Here is a 24,353-nt window from a genome sequence, read left to right on the forward strand (position 1 = left end):
GGGTACCAGATGAACACATCATCTTGGCCAATGTTCCTCTTGCGAACACTGACTGGATCTGAAATGGCACCTGAAGCATTCTTTAAGAAGGTAAGAAAGATGTTATAAAAAGCTTCCATCAACTGGGCTGTGTGTTTTTTTTTTTAATTTAGTGGGGATTCTTAAATGCTTTGTCTTCTCTAACGTGTATCGAAAGTACTTTGCAAACTGCTTGATTGGCAAATGTGTTGGTCTGCTCAGGCTGCTGTAGCAAAGTACCACAGACTCAGTGGCTTAAAATAACTGAAATTTATTTTTTCACATTTCTGGAGGCTAGAAGTCCAAGATCAAAGTGTCATCAGGGCTGGTTTCTGGTGAGGTGTCTCTTCTCAGCTTATAGTCTAAACTGTGTCCTCACATGGCCTCTGCTCTGTGCATGTGGTGGAAGGAGAGCAATCTCTGGTTTTCCTTTCTTTTCTTGTAAAGAAGTCCTGGATTTGGAGCCCCACCCTTATGACCTCACTTAACCTTTGTTACCTCCTTAAAGGCCCCGCTTCTAACTATACTCACATTGGGAATTAGGGCTTCAGTTTATGAATTTTGAAAAGATGTAACTCATTTCATAACAGTGTCTTAAACAGAAGTTTATTTTCTCACTTTGACTCTCTCATGCTTCTTGGTTTATAGATAGTCATCTTCTCCTCTTTGAGTTTTTACATTGGTTCCATATCTGTGTCCTAATTTCCTCCTCTTAGGACACTGTTCATATTAGAACCCACCATAATGACGTTATTTTAACTTAATTATCTCTTTAAAGACCCTGTCTCCAAATATAGTCACATTCTGAGGTATTGGATGAGGAATTAAACATATGTATTTTGGTGGAATAGGAGGTGAGACACAGTTCAGCCCATAACAGCGAGTCATAAAAAAGGCTCAGTTTTCATCACTCAGTAGTCAAAGTGAATAAGTACCTCTTTCTTGACCTCAGATACAAATGGGTACTTTACTGGAAGCAGATGTTTGTTATTATTTTTTATTTACCTTCAGAAGTGAAACTTCTCAGTTTGTAATGTTAGTCATCTCTTTGATATTGGAGAAAATGATGGGACAAGAAAACTTGAAAGTTGTTTGGACAGATTTGGTTGCAGAAGTAAAAAGAATGTTAAAAACAGTCATCAGAATTTTTTTTATAAGGAAATACTTGTTATATAACAAAGAGGGAAAATTCCAAAAATAGTTTATGCTCTTGAGAAAATGTTGAAAGAGAGTACACTGTGTTAAGAAACAGTGAATGAAAGCTAAGTTTTAGTTAAATTATAGGTCAAAAATTTTTCACTCTGTCCTCATTGTTTTTTCAGTCACTTAAATTTTATTACAGCCATTCATATCAGGAATGGTAAACATTGATTATAGTTTTAAAACTTTTTCAAGAAGATTAAACGTACAAAGATGTGAAATGTCAATTGACATGATTTCTACATTGCAGAGAAAAATTCTTTGAGTACCGCTTTGAGCAGGATGAAATGCTATAAGTGGGCTTGCCTTACCAGCAAGGGGCACAAGTGAATGCAGTCCTTTTGGGCACTGTGTAAAGCGTATTTGACGATAGTTAATAACAAAAGAGATGTTTCGTAATAGTCTTTATTAAATACTTATTAGCTTACACTGTGGCTTTAGAAAAGCCATTGGATCTATTTTAATTATGGAATTGTTTTATCAGCTAGTCACGTCACATGTCACACATTGTGTTTTTCATTTTTAAAATTATAAAAGTAATTTATCTTTGTGTGTGTGGAGGAATCAAGCTATATCCTTAACTAAAGTGGAAAATGAGTGTCCATTTATCCTATCCATTCCTCCATTCTACTCTTCTCTCCAAAAAGTTCTTCATGACCTTTATCTGTGCATTTACAAACATATATGGACTTCTGTTTCTTAAATGTAAATTGGAATATAGTCTATGATTTAGTTTTTCCCCTAAAGTGTGTATGCTTTGGAAATTTCCATTTTGTTTCATACATATTATAGGTTGTATTGCTCTCTTCTGTGGTATGGATTACCATAACTGATTTAACCTCTCCCTAAAGTTATGACCAACCTAGATAGCATATTGAAAAGCAGACACATTACTTTGCCAACAAAGGTCAAGGTCAAACCATAGTCAAGGCTATGGTTTTTCCAGTGGTCATGTATGGATGTGAAAGTTGGACTGTGAAGAAAGCTGAGCACTGAAGAATTGATGCTTTTGAACTGTGGTGTTGGAGAAGACTCTTGAGAGTCCCTTGGACTGCAAGGAGATCCAACCAGTCCATTCTGAAGGAGATCAGCCCTGGGATTTCTTTGGAAGGAATGATGCTAAAGCTGAAACTCCAGTACTTTGTCCACCTCATGTGAAGAGTTGACTCATTGGAAAAGACTCTGATGCTGGGAGGGATTGGGGGCAGGAGGAGAAGGGGATGACAGAGGATGAGATGGCTGGATGGCATCACTGACTCGATGGATGTGAGTTTGAGTGGCGTGCTGCAATTCATGGGGTTGCAAAGAGTCAGACACGACTGAGCGACTGAACTGAATTGAACTGAAGGATTAATGTTTAGGTTGTCTCCATATTCTTGTTTAAATCATCTACAGTGGACATTCTTGTATAGAACTTTTTATATAAGTATGAATGGCTACACTCTTATTAATAGAAGTAGAATTCCAATGTCCTTCAAGTAGTGTTTAACTATATTGTTAAATTGCACCTAAAAAGGGTGTTCCAAACTATTCTCCACTATTAGTGTTTAGATATAGTCACATTCCCATACCTTTACTAGCATTGAATATTATCCATCTTTTAAAATTTGGTGAATCTTTTTTGGAGGTGGAGATGGTAATGGTATCCCATTGTAATTTGTATGGAAGTAATTACCAGTGAAGTGGAACTTTCAAAATGTGTTTAATGGCCTTTTATTTTCCTGTGAATTGGCTGATTATAGCCTTTGCCTGTTTTTCTATTGGGTTTCTTTTCTCACCCTTACTTACTTGTGGGGTGCTTTTTTCAGCCAAGCTTGAAACTTGACTAGGAGCCATATTAAATCCCTACTCCTTCTTGACCCTGCACTCTGGATAGCCGATTAATTAGGAAGGCCCACCTGTTTAGCTTGCTGATTATCTTTGTTGTGTCTCTTCTTCCTACTTACTACCACTCCTGCAGGCTTTTCTCTTGTCTGGACTATTCAACTAGCCTTATAACTGCCTCTAACACCCTTACATACAATGCTAGAAATATCTGATACAGAAGCCATGCTGCATTATTCCATACTTAAAACTCCTTTGGAGTTCCCATTTTCATTCAGGATGAAATATGTTTATTAATATGGTCTTTAAGGTACCCTGTGATCTGGTTTACAGTTGCCACTTCTTGCTTTGGATCTTAAGTTCTAAATTGCTTGTAATAGCCTGTCTATACCATGTTCCCCTTTTAAAAAGACTGGTTATCTATGGTTCACTCCTATTTTTCTTGTAACATTCATCTCAGGCATTAAATCCTCCAAGATACCTTCCCTAATTTCACCTCTCTATTCTTATACTTCTGTAGCATTTTGTGCATATGTCAGTCTTTGTAGATAATGGATTATATTATTATTTTCACTCTCTTGCTTCCTAGACTATAGTTCCTTTTCAGAAGTTAATATTACTTTGTATTCTCATTGCCTATTCTAGGTCCTGGTACATACTTATTTGTTCAATGAATGAAGAAAGAATGAGTAGTACAGGAAGGTGAATACTTAGGGAGAAGATGGGTTTAGTTTTTGACATGTTGAAAAGTGCCTCTGGCAAGTTTGAGGAGGAATGACTACCACCAGACATTGACATAAAATATATTTAGAATTTAGAAATAAGATTTGGCTTGGGTACATGGATTTGGGATTTTTTAGCGTAAATGGTAGTGATAGAAGCCTTGAGCGTGAATGAGCCAGTTCAAAGGCAAAACAGAGAAGGAGAGAAGAGTGTCAAGTTTAGAACCTTGAGAAATACCCACTCACCTTTATAATATAGAAGTACACATATCAGGTACTTAGTAGAGGTCAGTTAAAAGGAAGGCTGATTCTTGACTATTTTATAGAGGAAGTTCATCAGTTACATTAGCAAGAACCGAAGACCAACTGAAAATTGTCCTTGGATAGAGTGAAGTTTATAATTGTGAAGGCAGAATATTGTTAGAGTTCATTCCTAATGGCCTCAGTTTACTCTGAAATGGGAAACCGACAAAGGCATACATAGACTGAAAGTCTACTATATTCCACCACCAAGGCAGAGAGCTTACTCTGTGGTTGGGGAGAAAGTCAGTTAACAAATAAAATAATAAACATTCAATGAGGAAACATTGGTCTTAAGGCAAATTATAAAGGTTTGGAATAGCTGCCATATGGGATGGGAGGGGCATCGACCTAGGGACATATGACAGTATTTTGGAGGGTTCACCTGAGGACGAAGACTAAACATGTGTAGCACTGCATGTAATACGCATGTGGGAATTTTCTCCAGCAGTGCTCAGCAGCTAAGTATAAATAGGTAAAGTGGAGGGTGATACTGAACTAAGGTTTGGAGATAATAGAACCAGGACAAGGGGATAAGTTGGTTTGAGGTGCTGAGAAGAAAATGGTGATATGATGCTCTGTAACCTGGATGTGAAAGGGTGTGATAGAAGTTGAGTGTTTGGTCCTTTTCTTCATACAGTTGTTCCCAACAGGGGATGTTTTTGGTTATCACAACTGTGAGTGTGTGTGTGGGGGGTGCTACTTATATCTAGTGAGTAGAGACCAGGGATACTACTAAACATCCTACAATGCATAGAACAGCCCCCACAACAGAATGTTCTGATCCCAAATGACAATAGTGTCGTGTTTGAGAAACTGATCTGTATTAATTTCTTGGTGATTAATCTAATTCGTGACTGTAAGTACAGTTTATATGCAGATGCCTTTCTGGTCCAGACCTTTTGCTCCCAACTCAGACTTCTATACCCAGCCCACCTACTCAGTATCCCTCCCTGGGGATGTGTCTAATAGACATCTAACTGCTCAACCTGCCTCCTTTCCCATATCAAGGAATAGCAACTGTCTTTCCATTTGCTTAAGCCAAAAACCTTGGTGATTATTTCTGTCAAACACTGCATCCAGTCCATATGGAAACTCCACTTCCTTTATCTTTAAAATATATTTGAAATCCAACTACTACTTGCCATCTCGATTGCTGTCAGACTGGTACAAGCTGCCCTTATCTCTCACTTGGATTACTGAGTAACCTCTTTATTGATCTCTTTACTGTCTGTTGTCAACATAGCAGCCAGAGTATTCCTTTTAAAACATAAGTGAGATTATATCGCTCCTCTCCTCAAAGTCATCCAGGGGCTCCCTGATTTACTCAGGGTAAAAGCCAGAGTTCTTACAGTGGCCTCCATAATTCTACATGATATGACCCCTCATTATCTCTCTGACCTTGTTTCCTACTGCCCTCCTACTTGCATACTACATTTTAGCGACACTCTGCTTCCTTGTTCTTTGAACATTTCAGACACGTCTCTGTTTTAGGGCCTTGGTTCCTAGCTGTTGTCTCTGCTTAAAGCACTCTTCCTCTAGATAACTAGCTAATAATCTCCTTCAGGCTTCTGTTCACATGTCACCTTCCAGATGAAGCTCATCCTGATTTCCCTATTTATTTATTTTTAAAGAATTTTATTTATTTATTTATGGCTGTGCATGCTGTGTGTTTGTTGCTGCATGGATTTTACTCTAGTTTTGGTGAGCAGGGGCTACTCTCTAGTTGCAGTGTGCAGGCTTCTCATTGTGGTGGTTTCTCTTGTTGCAGAGCACAGGCTCTAGGGCACACTGGCTTCTGTAGTTGTGGCACCTGGGCTCTAGAATGCAGCCTCAATAGTTGTGGTGCATGGGCTCAGTTGTTCCACAGCATGCGGGATTATCCCGGATCAGGGATCAAACCTGTGTCTCTTGCATTGGCAGGTAGATTCTTTGCCACTGAGCAACCAGGGAAGCCCTGATTGTCCTATTTATAATCTCACAACCCCTCCCCTACATTGCTTTCTGGATCTCCCTTAAACTCTGCTCTGCTCTCTCTTTCTGCAAAGTATTTATCATTTATAACATAGAATATATTTAACTTATTATGCTCCTCATCTTTCTCTTTACTAGCATATGAGCAGTGCACAGGTGGGGTTTTTTGTTTATTTTGCCAGCTAATATGGGGTTGGCCAAAAATTTCGTTGGTGTACAGGAAAATCTAAATGAACTTTTTGGCCAGCCCAATATATATCAAAAAGCTTCAGTAGTGTCTGGGACTTAGTAGGCACTCAGTAAATATTTATAAATGAATAAATGAAGGTTAAAGGACTAGAATTCTTGATGAAATCAAAGAAGTAATTGATTAAAAGTAAGGAAGTAGAAATTTAAGGATAGGAGTTTGTGATCAGAGGTAGACTCCAGGAATATAGCTGTAAACTTAGCTATAAAAGACTCCTTCCTTTATGGAGCTTACCTTCTAGCTGAGTAAATTTATAGTAAATCATAATAAATGCATTGTATTATGCTTGATAGTTGTATATGCTAAGGAGAACAAAGGGGTGACGTTTTAGATAGTTTGGCAAGGAAGGTCTTGCTGAGAAGGTGCCATTTGAGTGAAGATGTGAAGAAAGGGAGAGAATGAACCTTGAGACTACAAGGGTAAAAATATTTCAGGCAGAAGGGTAATGTAGATAATGCTAAGACTGGCTTCAATCAGTGGGATATAGGGGAAAATAGCCTGTAAGAAGAACCATATTGTAGGTAAGCAAGAAGGGAGGTTAAAAGGCCATTCTTTGCTAGCCACCTTTTAGAACAGAATCATTTTCTTACAGTAAAAGAAAAGAGAATGATCCCTGTTTATATAAGCTTTTGCTTTTACAGATTGTATCTTTGTGTTTAGGAAGTCATTCAAGAATGGATAATGACAAACTATATTCTTTTAAAACATATCTTAAAGCAACTTTTGTATCGTTACCTTTTGTTGACAGCAGAGGGAACCATTTTGCAAATTATCTAAATCTGGAAGGAGGTTGGTTGTTTTGTGATAAAGCCCTTTCATTTACTATGTTATGAAAAAAGAGTTAATTTGTTACGAAACAAATTAAAATTTGTTTTTTTCTAGAGCTCTATTAACACTTATTTGTGTAAGAAAATTTGATAGGGTATTCATGAAATTTAGAAGAAATAGGGGTTTCCCTGGTGGCTCAGATGGTAAAGAATCTGCCTGCAATGCACGAGACCCAGGTTTGATCCTTGGGTCAGGAAGATCCCCTGGAGAAGGGAATGGCTACCCACTCCAGTATTCATGCCTGGAGAATTCCATGGATGGAAGAACCTGGTGGGCTACAGTCCATAGGGTCGCAAAGAGTCAGACACGACTAAGGGATCAGAGAAAGCGTGGGTGAAAAGCAGCACAGACGCCTGCGTCCGCCATTGGGAAGTGGGGGCAGGGCAGGGACGCGCGGGAGGCGCGGGCTGCAGAGCTTTGTAAGAATTGGGCAGGAACGCCCCACGCGCAACCAGAACGATCTAACTTGGGCTAGCAAACCAGACTGTGGGATAGCTACCACACGAAAAACTCGAACATAAGACACCGCCAGGACCGAGCACAGAACAAAGGACGGAACGGAAAAAGCCGGCTGCAGACCATCCCTCGCCGGGGACAGGCAGCCAGAGCCGTAAGGACTGGAAAGGGGCAATTGCAGACCCGGAGAGACTTTACTTACCTAACTGCAAGCAGGCTCCTTTGCTAAGACTTCTGGGGGTGCTGGACAGTCACAGTCTGCCTCATGGGGTGCACCAGCGGTCCACTCAGAGACCTGAGCGGCAGCGGCGGAAAAGGTGACAAGCCGCGGAGATCGCGCTCGCCAAACTCCTGAGCTACTCGGACCTGGGAAGGGCACAAAGCGCAGTCCCAGCCGAATCTGTGCCTCTGAGGGCTGCCTGAGCGCCGAACCTGAGCGGCTTGGACCGGGGAAGTGCATGCAGCCTAGGGCCGGCCCCAGACGGTTCCCGGCTGAGCATCGTAGAGCCGGAGCGGTTTGTGCGCCGCGAGAAAGGACAGGTCAAGTGGGGCTGAGATGCGGTGTGCACATGACAGTGCTGTTTGTTTGCAGCATCCCCCCTCCCCACAGCGTGACTGAACTAGTGAGCCTAAAAAACCAGCAAACAGAAGAAGTTAAACAGAGGGAACCACCTTGGAAGTGAGCCCACACGGCCCATAACATCAGAGAAGGGCTAGATATATTTTTAATATTTTTAAAATCATTCCTTTTTTTTTTTTTTGCTCTTTGCTTTTTTGTTTTTTTTTTCTTTTTTTTTCTAGCTTTTTTAAAATTGTTAAGTCTTCTATTTCTCCTCTAATTTTTATTTCTATAACCTATTATTACTATTTTTTTTTTTTAAGGCAAACACCATATATACTCTTTGGATGGTTGTTGGTGTGTTTTTTTTTTCTTTTGTTTGTTTGTTTGTTTTTTAATAATTTTTTTCTTTCTTCCTTTTTCCTTCTGCTTTTCTTTAATATTGTATCTTTGAAAATCCAACCTCTACTCTAGATTTTTAATCTTTGCTCTTAGGTTTTTGTTGTCAATTTTGTACATTTAAAAACCCAAACTTCACTACCCAAGTTTACCTGAGAGCGAGATTACTGGCTTGACCACTCTCTCCTCCTCTGGACTCTCCTTTTTCTCCACCAGGTGGCCTCTGTCTCTTTTCTCCCCCATCTCTTCTCTATCCATCTCTGTGAATCTCTGTGTGTTCCAGACGGTAGAGAACACCTAAGGAACTGGTTACTGGCAGGATTTGTCTCTCTCCTACTCATTCCTCTCTCTTATCCTCCTGGTCACCTCTGTCTACTTCCTCCCTCTCCTCTTCCCCGTATAACTCTGTAAATGCCTCTGAGTGGTCCAGACTATAGAGCGCACATAAGGAAGTGACTACTGACTAGCTTGCTCTCTTCTCTCTTGATCTCACCGCATCTCATTCCAGTTACCTCTAACTACCCCCTCCATCTTCTCTTCTCCTTGTAACTCAGTGAACCTCTCTGAGTGTCCCTCAATGTGGAGAAACTTTTCATCTTTAACCTAGATGTTTTATCATCGGTGCTGTATAGATGGAGAAGTCTAGAGGCTACTGTAAAAATAAAACTGAAAACCAGAAGCAGGAGGCTTAAATCCAAAGCCTGAAAACATTAGAGAACTCTTGAATTCAGGGAACATTAAGCAATAGGAGCTCATCAAATGCCTTCATACCTACACCGAAACCAAGCTCCACCCAAGGGCCAACAAGTTCCAAAACAAGACATACCACGCAAATTCTCCAGCAACACAGGAACACTCCCCTGAGCTTCAATATACAGGCAGCTCAAAATTATCCCAAAACTTTTCATGTCTCATAACCCATTACGGGTCACTCCACTGCACTCCAGAGAGAAGAAACCCAGCTCCACCCACCAAAACTCCAACACAAGCCTCCCTAACCAGGAAACCTTGACAAGCCACTGATAGAACCCCACCCAAAGTGAGGAAGCTCCATAATAAAGAGAACTCCACAAATTACCAGAATATAAAAAGGCCACCCCAAACGCAGCAATATAACCAAGATGAAGAGACAGAGGAATACTCAGCAGGTAAAGGAACAGGAGAGTTGCCCACCAAACCAAACAAAAGAGGAAGAAGTAGGGAATCTACCGGAGAAGGAATTCCGAATATTGATAGTGAAAATGATCCAAAATCTTGAAATCAAAATGGAAACACAGATAAATAGCCTAGAGACAAGGATTGAGAAGATGCAAGAAAGGTTTAACAAGGATCTAGAAGAAATAAAAAAGAGTCAAAATATAATGAATAACGCAATAAATGAGATCAGAAACACTCTGGAGGCAACAAATAGTAGAATAACGGAGGCAGAAGATAGGATTAGTGAAATAGAAGATAGAATGGTAGAAATAAATGAATCAGAGAGGAAACAAGAAAAACGAAAGAAACGAGGACAATCTCAGAGACCTCCAGGACAATATGAAACGCTCCAACATTCGAATTATAGGAGTCCCAGAAGAAGAAGACAGAAAGAAAGATCATGAGAAAATCCTTGAGGAGATAATAGTTGAAAACTTCCCTAAAATGGGTAAGGAAATAATCACCCAAGTCCAAGAAACACAGAGAGTTCCAAATAGGATAAACCCAAGGCGAAACACCCCAAGACACATATTAATCAAATTAACAAAGATCAAACACAAAGAACAAATATTAAAAGCAGCAAGGGAAAAACAACAAATAACACACAAGGGGATTCCCATAAGGATAACAGCTGATCTTTCAATAGAAACTCTTCAGGCCAGGAGGGAATGGCAAGACATACTTAAAGTGATGAAAGACAATAACCTACAGCCCAGATTACTGTATCCAGCAAGGATCTCATTCAAATACGAAGGAGAAATCAAAAGCTTTACAGACAAGCAAAAGCTGAGAGAATTCAGCACCACCAAACCAGCTCTCCAACAAATTCTAAAGGATATCCTCTAGACAGGAAACACGAAAAGGGTGTATAAACCCGAACCCAAAACAATAAAGTAAATGGTAACGGGATCATACTTATCAATAATCACCTTAAACGTAAATGGGTTGAACGCCCCAACCAAAAGACAAAGACTGGCCGAATGGATACAAAAACAAGACCCCTCTATATGCTGCTTACAAGAGACCCACCTCAAAACAAGGGACACATACAGACTGAAAGTGAAGGGCTGGAAAAAGATATACCACGCAAACAGAGACCAAAAGAAAGCAGGAGTGGCAATACTCATATCCGATAAAATAGACTTTAAAACAAAGGCTGTGAAAAGAGACAAAGAAGGCCACTACATAATAATCAAAGGAACAATCCAAGAAGAAGATATAACAATTATAAATATATATGCACCCAATATAGGAGCACCGCAATATGTAAGAGAAATGATAACAAGTATGAAAGGGGAAATCAACAATAACACAATAATAGTGGGAGACTTTAATACCCCACTCACACCTATGGACAGATCAACTAAACAGAAAATTAACAAAGAACCGCAAACTTTAAATGATACATTAGATCAGTTAGACCTAATTGATATCTATAGGACATTTCACCCCAAAACAATGAATTTCACCTTTTTTTCAAGTGCTCATGGAACCTTCTCCAGGATAGATCACATCCTGGGCCATAAATCTAAACTTGATAAATTTAAAAAAATCGAAATCATTCCAAGCATCTTTTCTGACCATAATGCATTAAGATTAGATCTCAATTACAGGAGAAAAACTATTAAAAATTCCAACATATGGAGGTTGAACAACACACTTCTGAATAACCAACAAATCACAGAAGAAATCAAAAAAGAAATCAAAATATGCATAGAAACTAATGAAAATGAAAACACAACAACCCAAAACCTGTGGGACACTATAAAAGCAGTGCTAAGAGGAAAGTTCATAGCAATACATGCATACCTCAAGAAACAAGAAAAAAGTCAAATAAATAACCTAACTCTACAACTGAAGCAACTAGAAAAGGAAGAGTTGGAGAACCCCAGAGTTAGTAGAAGGAAAGAAATCTTAAAAATTAGGGCAGAAATAAATGCAAAAGAAACAAAAGAGACCATAGCAAAAATCAACAAAGCCAAAAGCTGGTTCTTTGAAAGGATAAATAAAATTGACAAACCATTAGCCAGACTCATCAAGAAGCAAAGAGAGAAAAATCAAATCACTAAAATTAGAAATGAAAATGGAGAGATCACAACAGACAACACAGAAATACAAAGGATCATAAGAGACTACTATCAGCAATTGTATGCCAATAAAGGGGACATTTTTAAAAGGAACCCATCTACCAGATAGGTTTTAAAAATTATATCTTGTTGAAAGGTAGTTCAGAGCTTGTTTACTGTACTCCAGGTGATTCTTCGGTTCATTCATTTAAAAAATGCTTGCCATTGAGTACTGTGCTGGAAATAACAATATGAAAACGATCTCAGAAGAGTAAACATATTTTAATAGTTTCACAATAGAAGATGAGTGCCACTTTGGTGGGCCTCGGAATAGCAGGCATTGTTCAGAGAAGCTTTAAAGAGACCAGGAGAACTGGGCTTTGAGGTGCGGGAGAGTTGGAATTGGCTTGGCAGATGTTGGGGTGTAGAGTGTTCCAGAAGGTTGGCTACTTAGACTTAAAATCTAGCTTTGATACTTATGGTGTAGTCTTAGGCCATTGTACATTAGTTTTATTGTCTGCAAGATGGGTATAATAGCTGCACTGGCTTCATAGGTCTGTTGTGAGAATTAAATGAATATATAGAGAATATTTAAACTGTGCATATGCTCAACAGTGAAGGTGGTTGTTTTTGTTCAGTCACTAAGTTGTGTCTGACTCTTTGCGTCCCTACGGACTGCAGCACACCAGGCTTCCATGTCCTTCACTATCTCCCAGAGTTTGCTCAAACTCATGTCCATTGAGTCAGTGATGCCATCCAACCATCTCATCCTCTGTTGCTCCCGTCTCCTTCTGCCCTCCATGTTTCCCAGCATGAGGGTCTTTTCCAGTGAGTCGGCTCTTCGCATCAGGTGGCCAAAATATTGGAGCTTCAGCATCAGTCCTTCCAGTGAATATTCAGGATTGATTTCCTTTAGGATTGACTGATTTGATCTTCTTGCTGTCCAAGAGACTCCCAAGAGTCTTCTCCATTACCACAGTTTGAAAGCACTCAGCCTTCTTTATGGTCCAACTCTTACAACTGTACATGACTATTGGAAAAACCGTAGCTTTGACTATATGGATCTTTGTCACCAAAGTGATGTCTTTGCTTTGCCATCCCAAAGGAAAAGAAATGCAAGAAGGCAAAGTGGTTGTCTGAGGAAGCCTTACAAATAGCTGAGAAAAAAAGGGAAAGGCAAAGGAGAAGGGGGGAAGATACATCCAACTGAATGCAGAGTTCCAGAGAAGAGCAGGGAGAAAGACTTCTTAAGTGAACAATGCAAAGAAATAGAGGAAATTGAAGGTTAACCTTTTTATAATGTGTTCCCTAATATTATTTATTTTCTAATTTCTGGAAGTCTTAATGAAGAGAAAGTTAACTTTTAATGTTGTTATTCTAAAGATTTAGGGGGTAGAATTGGCAGGTTGTAGTCTCTGAATGTGAGTGTTCGGGGGAAAAGATGCATCTAGGGTAGTGGTTCTCAGCCTTGGATGCACAGTAGAATCATCTGGGCAATTAAAATGTACCCTGCCCATGTCAGACCAGTTTAATCAATATCTCTGGCAGTGTGGCCCCAGGAAATTCTAATGTTTAGTCAGGCTGAGAACCACAGGTCTAGGGCCATTTCCAGGTTTTTGACTTGGGTAACTGGGTTGCTGATGGTGCCATTTACTGGGATAAAAAGCAGAGTGGAAAAAAAGATGATGTTGCTTTTAATGTAGCCCTTGGTCTAAGAATCCTGTTAGCATTTGTATACTTCAGCTTTTTGTAATTAAGGAATGCTTTTAAATATTTGTTTCTGGATTGCATATCACAAATGACCCCAGACTGTGACTTTGATGTTCTTGTATCTACATTTTATATTTTGAGTTTCTTTTTACATATTATCTGTTGCTGTTCCTTCTCTTCGGGCTTATCTTTCAAATTACTCTATAATTTACATATTTTTAGGTTTGTTTGACTCCCTCTTTTAAAATTTCTTGTTATTGCTTCCTCCCCTTCATTCTGTCTGGCCTCCCAACCACTGCTATTAGAATGTAATGTCTACAAGAACAGGGATCTTGATATTTTTGTTCACCTATGAATGGTAAATTCCTGGTACGTAGTATGTAATACATATTTCTTGAATGAATGAATGACCATCAGGCTGGTTTTGTTTTCTTCTAGGTTCTTGACTATGCTCCAGAGTAAGTGAGATATTGTAGAGCAGAGTTTCAAAGGGATCTGTGAGAACTGTCTCTTCCTGTATTTAATTGATAAACATGAAGCTTAATTTTTGGTTGCTGAAGATTGTAAGAATACAGTTGAGCAAATGCTTCTTAATACATCTTAACAATGAAAACTTTTTTTTTTTAATATTTTGGTAGGAACCACCAAAGCCACCTCTAAATAATTTTAAAGTGGGAATGAAACTTGAAGCTGTAGACAGAAAGAACCCTTATCTGATCTGCCCTGCAACTATTGGAAATGTTAAAGGAGATGAAGTTTATATCACATTTGATGGCTGGAGCGGAGCTTTCAATTATTGGTGCAAGTATGATTGTCGAGATATTTTCCCAGTTGGGTGGTGTAACCTGACAGGAGATACATTACAACCACTAGGAAGTAATGGTAAGATAATAACTAACTAATACATGTTCTTTTATTTTATTGAAGTTAGATTTAACTGCTGTTGACATTGAAGGTAGGACTTCATGCCCAGCTGAGGAACAGCAGGCAGAACAGTGAGGACACTGTTCAGGTTAGAGAACTCGGGTAAAAGGTTATGATTAGAATTCTTGAGGGTCAGCACAATATCATGGTCTGAATTGATAGACCACACTGGCCAATATGGGCAAAGCTGCAGGCCACATTTACACCGTTGAAGCTTTGTTGCTGTAAGCATTTTGGGGTGCTTAGCTACGTTTATAGTTGATATCCTACTTAAAATTACACATGGCATTCCATTGTTAATATCTTGAAGTTTTTTTAAAGGTTGGGCATAGCAATTGTTATACATGTTTTACATGATTTTGGTTGATTTTTCAAGTTAAATTGGTGCTTTGATAGTGTTAAGATTTCACTTCTATAAAGATTTTACTTATGCATGTTAAAAATTTTTGACTATGAAAGCCATTATAAATTAGTATATTATTTAGTATGTTATTTCAGTCAAGTGTTTATCAGTTGTAATGTTGTGCTTCCTAAGTTGAGTACTGTGTTATCTAGCCTAGATATTTTCTTTCAGAAAAAATACATCAAAACATTGAAGCTCTTTGGTTGACTCTTCCAAGGACATAGACATACCTGACCCAGTCTTCTGTGATGAAATAACTGCTGAGATTTAACTGGAGTCTAAGCACAGAACCCAATCGTTTGATCCAAGTTAAATGTGAACTTATTAGTGGAATCAAATATAAATCTACTTAAAATTTACCCCACTATATTATACCAGAAGGAAAAGAAAGATGAGTGTAGAAAATGAACAGGTAATGTGTGTAGAGGAAGGCAGTACTTAAGTATGAGCATATAGCCATAATATTCTTGTAACTGCTAGTAGAATCTTATGTAATTTGGAACTTTAAGACATCCCATTATTCTACAGTACTGCATACCATGATGTTCTTTTTATTAGGTACCTCTTTTTACCCATTCCCTGCTGTCATAATTTTAGGTAACATATGTTAATGGTTGATTTTTGTAAAATTTAGTATGATACAGATTTATGTGCATATGATAGTAAAATAAGGCATAGTCTCTGCTCTCAAGAAGTTCACCTTCTACTGGGAGAGGGATGAATGGAGGGATAGACTTTGAAAAAGATACAATACAAAATTAACAGTGTAATGATAGAGATATATGATAGATACGAAGGTGGCCGAAAGACATCTGGTTTGTTTAGGCTGGCGGTAAAGGTGGTTGGGTAAAGGAACGCTTCACAAAAAGATTCATGATGTGAGTATTAAGAGAGGAGAAGGAGTTTGCCAGGCAGAATGAAGATAAAGGTAGGAGATAGAGACATCACAAAGGTGTGAAATTGCAGTGTGTTATGGAAACTGATGAGTTCAGGTTGGGACATTGTAACTTCTGAAGGTGTAGTCAAGAATGCTATTGTCATTCAGTATCTGGTCTCCCCCCTTTTTCTCCCCTTAGTAACAGTTTGGCTGCCTAACATAAAGACTAGATTTCTAGCTTTAGCAGTTAGTTATGGTCTTGACACTTAAATCCTTCTCAGTGGGATAAAAGCACAGATAATGTGTTACAGAGAGGTGAATGTACCCTTCTCCCTTCTTGCTTCTGTTCCGTTGTTAGAAATGTGGTTGTTTTGGATGGAGCTCTATCTTGAACTATAAAATGGGAACCATATTCTAGGCATTTTGAAGTGGAAAGCAGAAAAGAGCCAGACTCTCTGAGAACTTTGTGGAGCAGAATTTTTATACTAACCTATTCCAGACTGTTATTTGAGAGAAATAAACTTTGTGTTATATAAACCACTATTTTAGGCTTTTCTGTTACTGTTAGCTGAATTTAATCCTAACTGATAGATTCAGGGTAATTTAGGACATCCAGGTGGACATGTCCATTGGATTGATGCACATGCAGGTATTATGCCTACAAGTTAGGTCTTGGTTGACAAAGCGGCTTTAAGAATCATCACGTTCATTCAGATAAGTACTCTTTGTGTCAGGTGGGATTATAGTTTTTGGCAGTGGTGGGGATTGTGGAGGTAAGGCAGCTTATACATCCTGTTAATAACTGGTGGAAGTTTTGGATGTGATTTTTGGTGCATGTGTAACAGAAGGTAGATGAGGACTGACAGAACCTTGTGGGTCAACATTTAAATCAATAATTCTTATACTTAAATCAACTGGGAGACCTTGTTAAAAGGCTGATACCCTGATACTCATGACTTGGTGTTCTGAATTAGTAGGTCCGGAGTGGGGCACAGGTGTTTCCATTGCACGTGGTTTGAAGCCCAAACTTTGAGAAGCACAAGAGTAAGAGATGGGTAGATGATAGAATTCAATTTAGGACACTGAGAAACAATATATATAAATGTAGGAGATTCATTGGAGAGGGAAATGGCAACCCATTCTAGTACTCTTGCCTGGAAAATCCCATGGATGGAGGAGCCTGGTAGGCTGCAGTCTATGGGGTCGCTGAGAGTCGGACACGGCTGAGCAACTTCGCTTTCACTTTTCACTTTCCTGCATTGGAGAAGGAAATGGCAACCCACTCCAGTGTTCTTGCCTGGAGAATCCCAGGGACGGGGGAGCCTGGTGGGCTGCCGTCTATGGGGTCGCACAGAGTCAGACACGACTGAAGCGACTTAGCAGCAGCAGCAGAAGATTCGTTAGATTGATTCCCCCAACAGCAGAAGAGAAAAAGATTTTAAGTAAATAAGTATTCAACACTATCAAATGTGACATAATTCTCTCTCTTTATAATGTTCAACTTTTATCTGTCCTAAAGAGATGCGTTTCTTGCAGATAGTTAGATTTTAATTTTTTTTTTTTTTACCAGTCGGCTAGTCTATTTTTTTAACTGGAGCTTTTAATCTATTTATATTTATTGTAATCACAAATATATTGAGTTTTCAATATGCCATCTTATTTTGTGCTTTTTATTTGTCTTGCCTTTTCCATGTTCTAGTTTCTTTTTTATCGTTGGATTATTTTTTCTTATTCCATTTGTTCCCCTCTTGTTTGGAAGTTATACACTATATTTTCTGTTTTTATAATACTCTAGGAATTTTAACATGTTTTCTTAAAGGAAGTCTGAAATTAATATCTTTATTCTGCATCAAGACAATAAAGGAAACTTAGAATATTCTACCCATTTATGCCCCTGAAATTCATGTTATTACTGTTGTATATTTTAATTATGTATTTTTGTAATCCTATAAACTGTGTGTTTATGTGTGTGTATATGCTTCCCTGATAGCTCAGTTGGTAATAAATCCACTTGCAATGCAGGAGACCCAGGTTTGATTCCTGGGTGGGGAAGATCTGCTGGAGAAAGGATAGGCTACTCACTCCAGTATTCTTGGGCTTCCCTTGTGGCTCAGCTGGTAAAGAGTCACCCTGCAATGCAGGAGACCTGGGTTCAATCCCTGATTGGAAAGATCCCCTAGAGAAGGGAAAGGCTACCCACTCCAGTATTCTTGCCTGGAGAATTTCATGGATTGTATAGTCCACGGGGTTGCAAAGAGTTGGACATAACCGAGCGACTTTCACTTCACTTTATATATATATATATATACACACACACACACATACACATACACATACATACATATATACATACACACACATACATACATACATATATACACACACACACACACACGCATACATACATACATACACACACTGCTGCTGCTGCTAAGTCGCTTCAGTCGTATCTGACTCTGTGCTACCCCATAGACGGCAGCCCACCAGGCTCCCCCATCCCTGGGATTCTCCAGGTAAGAACACTGGAGTAGGTTGCCGTTTCCTTCTCCAGTGCAGGAAAGTGAAAGTGATGTCACTCAGTCGTGTCCGACTCTTAGCCATCCCATGGACTGCAGCCTACCAGGCTCCTCCATCCATGGGGTTTTCCAGGCAAGAGCTGCTTGTATATTTTGGAAATTAATCCTTTGTCAGTTGTTTCTTTTGCTATTATTTTCCATGGGGTTTTCCAGGCAAGAGCTGCTTGTATGAGCTGCTTGTATATTTTGGAAATTAATCCTTTGTCAGTTGTTTCATTTGTTGTTATTTTCTCCCATTCTGAGGGTTGTCTTTTCACCTTGCTTATAGTTTCCTTTGCTGTGCAAAAGCTTTTAGGTTTAATCAGGTCCACTTGTTTACCTTTTTAAAATTTCTGTTACTATAGGAAGTGGGTCCAGAGAAGGCAATGGGACCCCACTCCAGTACTCTTGCCTGGACAATCCCATGGATGGAGGAGTCTGGTAGGCTGCAGTCCATGGGGTCTCTAAGAGTCGGACACGACTGAGCGACTTCACTTTGACTTTTGACTTTCATGCATTGGAAGAAGGAAATGGCAACCCACTCCAGTGTTCTTGCCTGGAGAATCCCAGGGACGGGGGAGCCTGGTGGGCTGCCGTCTATGGGGTCACACACAGTCGGACACGACTGAAGTGACTTAGCAGTAGCAGTAGCAGGAAGTGGGTCATAGAGGATTTTGCTTTGATTTATGTCATCAAGTGTTTTGCCTATGTTTTCCTCTAAGAGATTTATAATTTCTAGTCTTCCATTTAGATCTTTAATCCATTTTCAGTGTATCTTTGTGTGTGGTGTTAGGAAGTGTTCTAATTTCATTCTTTTACATGTAGCTGTCCCGTTTTCCCAACAGCATTTATTGAAGAGAGTGTCTTTGCCCTATTGTATAGTCTTGTCTCCTTTGTCAAAAATAAGGTATCCATAGGTGCATGGGTTTATTTCTGGGCTTTCTATCTTGTTCCATTGGTCTATATTTCTGTTTTTGTGCCAGTACCATACTGTCTTGATGATTGTAGCTTTGTAGTATAATCTGAAGTCAGGAAGGTTGATTCCTCCAGTTCCATTCTTCTTTCCCAAGACTGCTTTGACTCTTCGGGGTCTTTTGTGTTTCCATACGAACTGTGAAAATTTTTGTTCTAGTTCTGTGAAAATGCCATTGGTAATTTGATAAGGATCACATTGAATCTGTAGATTGCATTTGGTAGTATGGTTATTTTCACAATATTGATTCTTCCTACCCTGGAACATGGAATAGCTCTCCATCTGTTTATGTTATCTTTGATTTCTTTCATTATTTCAGTTCAGTTCAGTCACTCAGTCGTGTCCGACTCTTTGCGACCCCATGAATCGCAGCACGCCAGGCCTCCCGGTCCATCACCAACTCCTGGAGTTTACTCAGACTCACGTCCATCGAGTCAGTGATGCCATCCAGCCATCTCATCCTCTGTCGTCCCCTTCTCCTCCTGCCCCCAATCCCACCCAGCATCAAAGTCTTTTCCAATGAGTCAACTCTTCCCATGAGGTGGCCAAAGTACTGGAGTTTCAGCTTTAGCGTCATTCCTTCCAAAGAAATCCCAGGGTTGATCTCCTTCAGAATGGACTGGTTGGATCTCCTTGCAGTCCAAGGGACTCTCAAGAGTCTTCTCCAACACCACAGTTCAAAAGCATCAATTCTTTGGCACTCAGCCTTCTTCACAGTCCAACTCTCATATCCGTACATGACCACTGGAAAATCCATAGCCTTGACTAGATGGACCTTAGTCGGCAAAGTAATGTCTCTGCTTTTGAATATACTATCTAGGTTGGTCATAACTTTTCTTCCAAGGAGTAAGCGTCTTTTAATTTCATGGCTACAGTCCCCATCTGCAGTGATTTTGGAGCCCCCCAAAATAAAGTCTGACACTGTTTCCACTGTTTCCCCATCTATTTCCCATGAAGTGATGGGACTGGATGCCATGATCTTCGTTTTCTGAATGTTGAGCTTTAAGCCAACTTTTTCACTCTCCTCTTTCACTTTCGTCAAGAGGCTTTTGAGTTCCTCTTCACTTTCTGCCATAAGGGTGGTGTCATTTGCATATCTGACGTTATTGATATTTCTCCCAGCAATCTTGATTCCAGCTTGTGTTTCTTCCAGTCCAGCGTTTCTCATGATGTACTCTGCATAGAAGTTAAATAAGCAGGGTGACAATATACAGCCTTGACACACTCCTTTTCCTATTTGGAACCAGTCTGTTGTTCCATGTCCAGTTCTAACTGTTGCTTCTTGACCTGCATACAGATTTCTCAAGAGACAAGTCATATGGTCTGGTATTCCCATCTCTTTCAGAATTTTCCACAGTTCATTGTGATCCACACAGTCAAAGGCTTTGGCATAGTCAATAAAGCAGAAGTAGATGTTTTTCTGGAACTCTCTTGCTTTTTCCATGATCCAGCGGATGTTGGCAATTTGATCTCTGGTTCCTCTGCCTTTTCTAAAACCAGCTTGAACATCAGGGAGTTCACAGTTCACGTATTGCTGAAGCCTGGCTTGGAGAATTTTGAGCATTACTTTACTCGCATGTGAGATGAGTGCAATTGTGCGGTAGTTTGAGCATTCTTTGGCATTGCCTTTGGGATTGGAATGAAAAGTGACCTTTTCCAGTCCTGTGGCCACTGCTGAGTTTTCCAAATGTGCTGGCATATTGAGTGCAGCACTTTCACAGCATCATCTTTCAGGATTTGAAAAAGCTCAACTGGAATTCCATTACCTCCACTAGCTTTGTTCATAGTGATGCTTTCTAAGGCCCACTTGACTTCACATTCCAGGATGTCTGGCTCTAGATGAGTGATCACACCATCATGATTATCTGGGTCATGAAGATCTTTTTTATACAGTTCTTCTGTGTATTCTTGCCACCTCTTCTTAATATCTTCTGCTTCTGTTAGGTCCATACCATTTCAGTCCTATATCGAGCCTATCTTTGCATGAAGTGTTCCCTTGGTATCTCTAATTTTCTTGAAGAGATCTCTAGTCTTTCTCATTCTGTTCTTTTCCTCTATTTCTTTGCATTGATCGCTGAAGAAGGCTTTCTCATCTCTTCTTGCTATTTTTTGGAACTCTGCATTCAGATACTTATATCTTTCCTTTTCTCCTTTGCTTTTCGCCTCTCTTCTTTTCACACTATTTGTAAGGCCTCCTCAGACAGCCATTTTGCCTTTTTGCATTTCTTTTCCATGGGGATGGTCTTGATCCCTGTCTCCTGTACAATGTCATGAACCTCATTCCATAGTTCATCAGGCTCTCTATCTATCAGATCTAGGCCCTTAAATCTATTTCTCACTTCTACTGTATAATCATAAGGGATTTGATTTAGGTCATACCTGAATGGTCTAGTGGTTTTCCCTACTTTCTTCAGTTTGAGTCTGAATTTGGTAATAAGGAGTTCATGATCTGAGCCACAGTCAGCTCCAGGTCTTGTTTTTGTTGACTGTATAGAGCTTCTCCATCTTCGGCTGCAAAGAATATAATCAGTCTGATTTTGGTGTTGACCATCTGGTGATGTCCATGTGTAGAGTCTTCTCTTGTGTTTTTGGAAGAGGGTGTTTGCTATGACCAGTGCATTTTCTTGGCAAAACTCTATTAGTCTTTGCCCTGCTTCATTCTGCATTCCAAGGCCAAATTTGCCTGTTACTCCAGGTGTTTCTTGACTTCCTACTTTTGCATTCCAGTCCCCTATAATGAAAAGGACATCTTTTTTGGGTGTTAGTTCTAAAAGGTCTTGTAGGTCTTATAATTTTCAGCGTACAGTTCTTTTGTCTCCTTAGGTAAGTATTCCTAGATATTTAATTCTTTTTGCTGCAATGGTGAATGGGATTGATTCCTTAATTTCTCTTTCTGATTTTTCATTGTTACTATATATAGAAATACAAGTGATTTCTTTGTATTGATTTTGTATCCTGCAACTTTGCTTAAATTCACTGATCAGCTCTAGGAATTTTCTGATAGTATCTTTAGGGTTTTCTATGTACAGTATCATGTCATCTGCAAACAGTGAGAGCTTTACTTCTTCTCTTCTGATCTGAATTCCTTTTATTTCTTTTTCTTCTCTGATTGCTATGGCTAGGACTTTCAGAACTATGTTGAGTAATAGTGATGAAAGTGGACATCCTTGTCTTTTTCCTGATCTTAGGGAAATGCTTTCAGTTTTTCGCCATTGAGAATAATGTTTGCTGTAGGCTTATTATATATGGTCTTTACTATGTTGAGGTAGGTTCCTTCTATGCCCATTTTTTGAAGAGTTTTAATCATAAATGGGTGCTGATTTTTGTCAAAGGCTTTTTCTGCATCTGTTGAGATTATCATGTGATTTTTATATTTTTATATTTGTTAAGATGGTTAACATTGATTGATTTGCATATATTGAAGAGTCCTTGCATCCCTGGAATAAACTCAACTTGATCATGGTGTATAAGCTTTTTGATGTGTTGCTGAATTCTGTTTGCTAAAATTTTGTTGAGGTTTTTTGCATCTGTTCATCAGTGATACTGCCCTGTAGTTTTCTTTTTTTGTGTTGTCTTTGTCTGGTTTTGGTATCAGGGGGATGGTGGCTTTGTAGAATGAGTTTGGGACGTGTTCCTTCCTCTGCACATTTTTGAAAGAGTTTTAGAAGGATGGGCATTAGCTCTTCTCTAAATGTTTGATAGAATTCTCCTATGAAGCCATCTGGTCCTGGGCTTTTGTTTTTTGGGAGATTTTTGATCGCAGCTTCAATTTCAGTGCTTATGATTGGGTTGCTCATAATTTCTGTCTCTTCCTGGTTCGGACTTGGAAGATTGAACTTTTCTAAGAATCTGTCCATTTCTTCCAGGTTATCTATTTTATTGCCATATAGTTGTTGATAATAGTCTCTTATAATCCTTTGTATTTCTGCATTGTCTGTTGTAACTTCTCCTTTTTCATTTCTAATTTTGTTGATTTGATTCTTTTTTTTTCTTGATGAGTCTGGTTAGAGGTTTGTCAATTTTGTTTATCTTCTCAAAGAACCAACTTTTAGTTTTATTATCTTTAATATTGTTTCTTCCATTTCTTTTTCATTTATTTCTGCTCTGACCTTTATGATTTCTTTCCTTCTACTAATTTTGGAGTTTTTTTGTTCTTCTTTTTCCAGTTGTTTTAGGGGTAAAGTTAGGCTGTCTGTTCAATGTTTTTCTTGTTTCTTGACGTAGGACTGTATTGCTATAAACTTCCCTCTTAGAACTGCTTTTGCTGCATGCCACAGGTTTTGAGTTGTTGCGTTTTCATTGTCATTTGTTTCTAGAAATTTTTTAATTTCCTTTTTTATTTCTTCAGTAATCTGTTATTTATGAACATATTGTTTAATCTCCATATGTTTATGTTTCTTACAGTTTTTTTCCTTGTAATTGATACCTAGTCTTATAGCATTGTGGTCGGAGAAGATGCTTGATTATTATTTGTAGGCTTTTTGATGATAGCCATTCTGACTAGTGTGAGATAATACCTCATTGTGTCTTTTATTTTAATTTTTCTGATAATTAGTGATTTTCAGCATCTTTCCACGTGCCTGTTGGCCAACTGTGTGTCTTCTTTGGAGAAATGTCTGTATGAGTTTTCTCATATTCCAATTTTTTGATTGATTTGTTTGGTGTTTTTGATGTTTTGATTTGTTTGGTGTTTTGATTCGTTTGATGTTCAGTTGTATGAGTTCTTTGTGTGTTTCGGATCTTAACCCCTTGTTGGTGGTTTGCAAATATCATTTGCAAATATTTTCTCCCATTCTATAGGTTTCCTTTTAATTTTGTTGATGGTCACATTTGCTGTGCAGAAGCTTTTAAATTTGATTAGGTCCCATTTGTTTATTTTTTTCTCTTTATTTCTTTTGCTTTGGGAGACTTATCTAAGAAAATATGGCTACAATTAATATCAGAGAATGTTTTGTCTATATTCTCTTCTGTGAGTTTTATGGTATCATGTGTTTTTTAGTCTTTTAACCATTTTTAGTTCATTTTTGTATATTGTGTGAGGAAGTGTTCTAATTTCATTGGTTTACATGTAGCTGTCCAGCTTCCCCAACACAACTTGTTGAAAAGATTATTTTTTTCTGC

General features: G+C 38.9%; 1 protein-coding gene across 1 annotated transcript in view; it reads left to right on the forward strand.

Annotated features, from left to right (window-relative positions):
• The window catches only part of LOC108633251 (sex comb on midleg-like protein 2), a 50,445-nt gene extending 36,043 nt beyond the window's left edge, over positions 1–14,402 (forward strand). Inside the window, exons 6-7 of the mRNA XM_018043706.1 lie at positions 2–90; positions 14,139–14,402. Of these exons, the coding sequence (XP_017899195.1) occupies positions 2–90; positions 14,139–14,402 (353 nt within the window). The remainder of the gene's footprint in view (position 1; positions 91–14,138) is intronic.
• The last annotated feature ends 9,951 nt before the right edge of the window (positions 14,403–24,353 follow it).

Source organism: Capra hircus, assembly GCF_001704415.2.
Source record: "Capra hircus breed San Clemente chromosome X unlocalized genomic scaffold, ASM170441v1, whole genome shotgun sequence".
NCBI lineage: Eukaryota > Metazoa > Chordata > Mammalia > Artiodactyla > Bovidae > Capra > Capra hircus.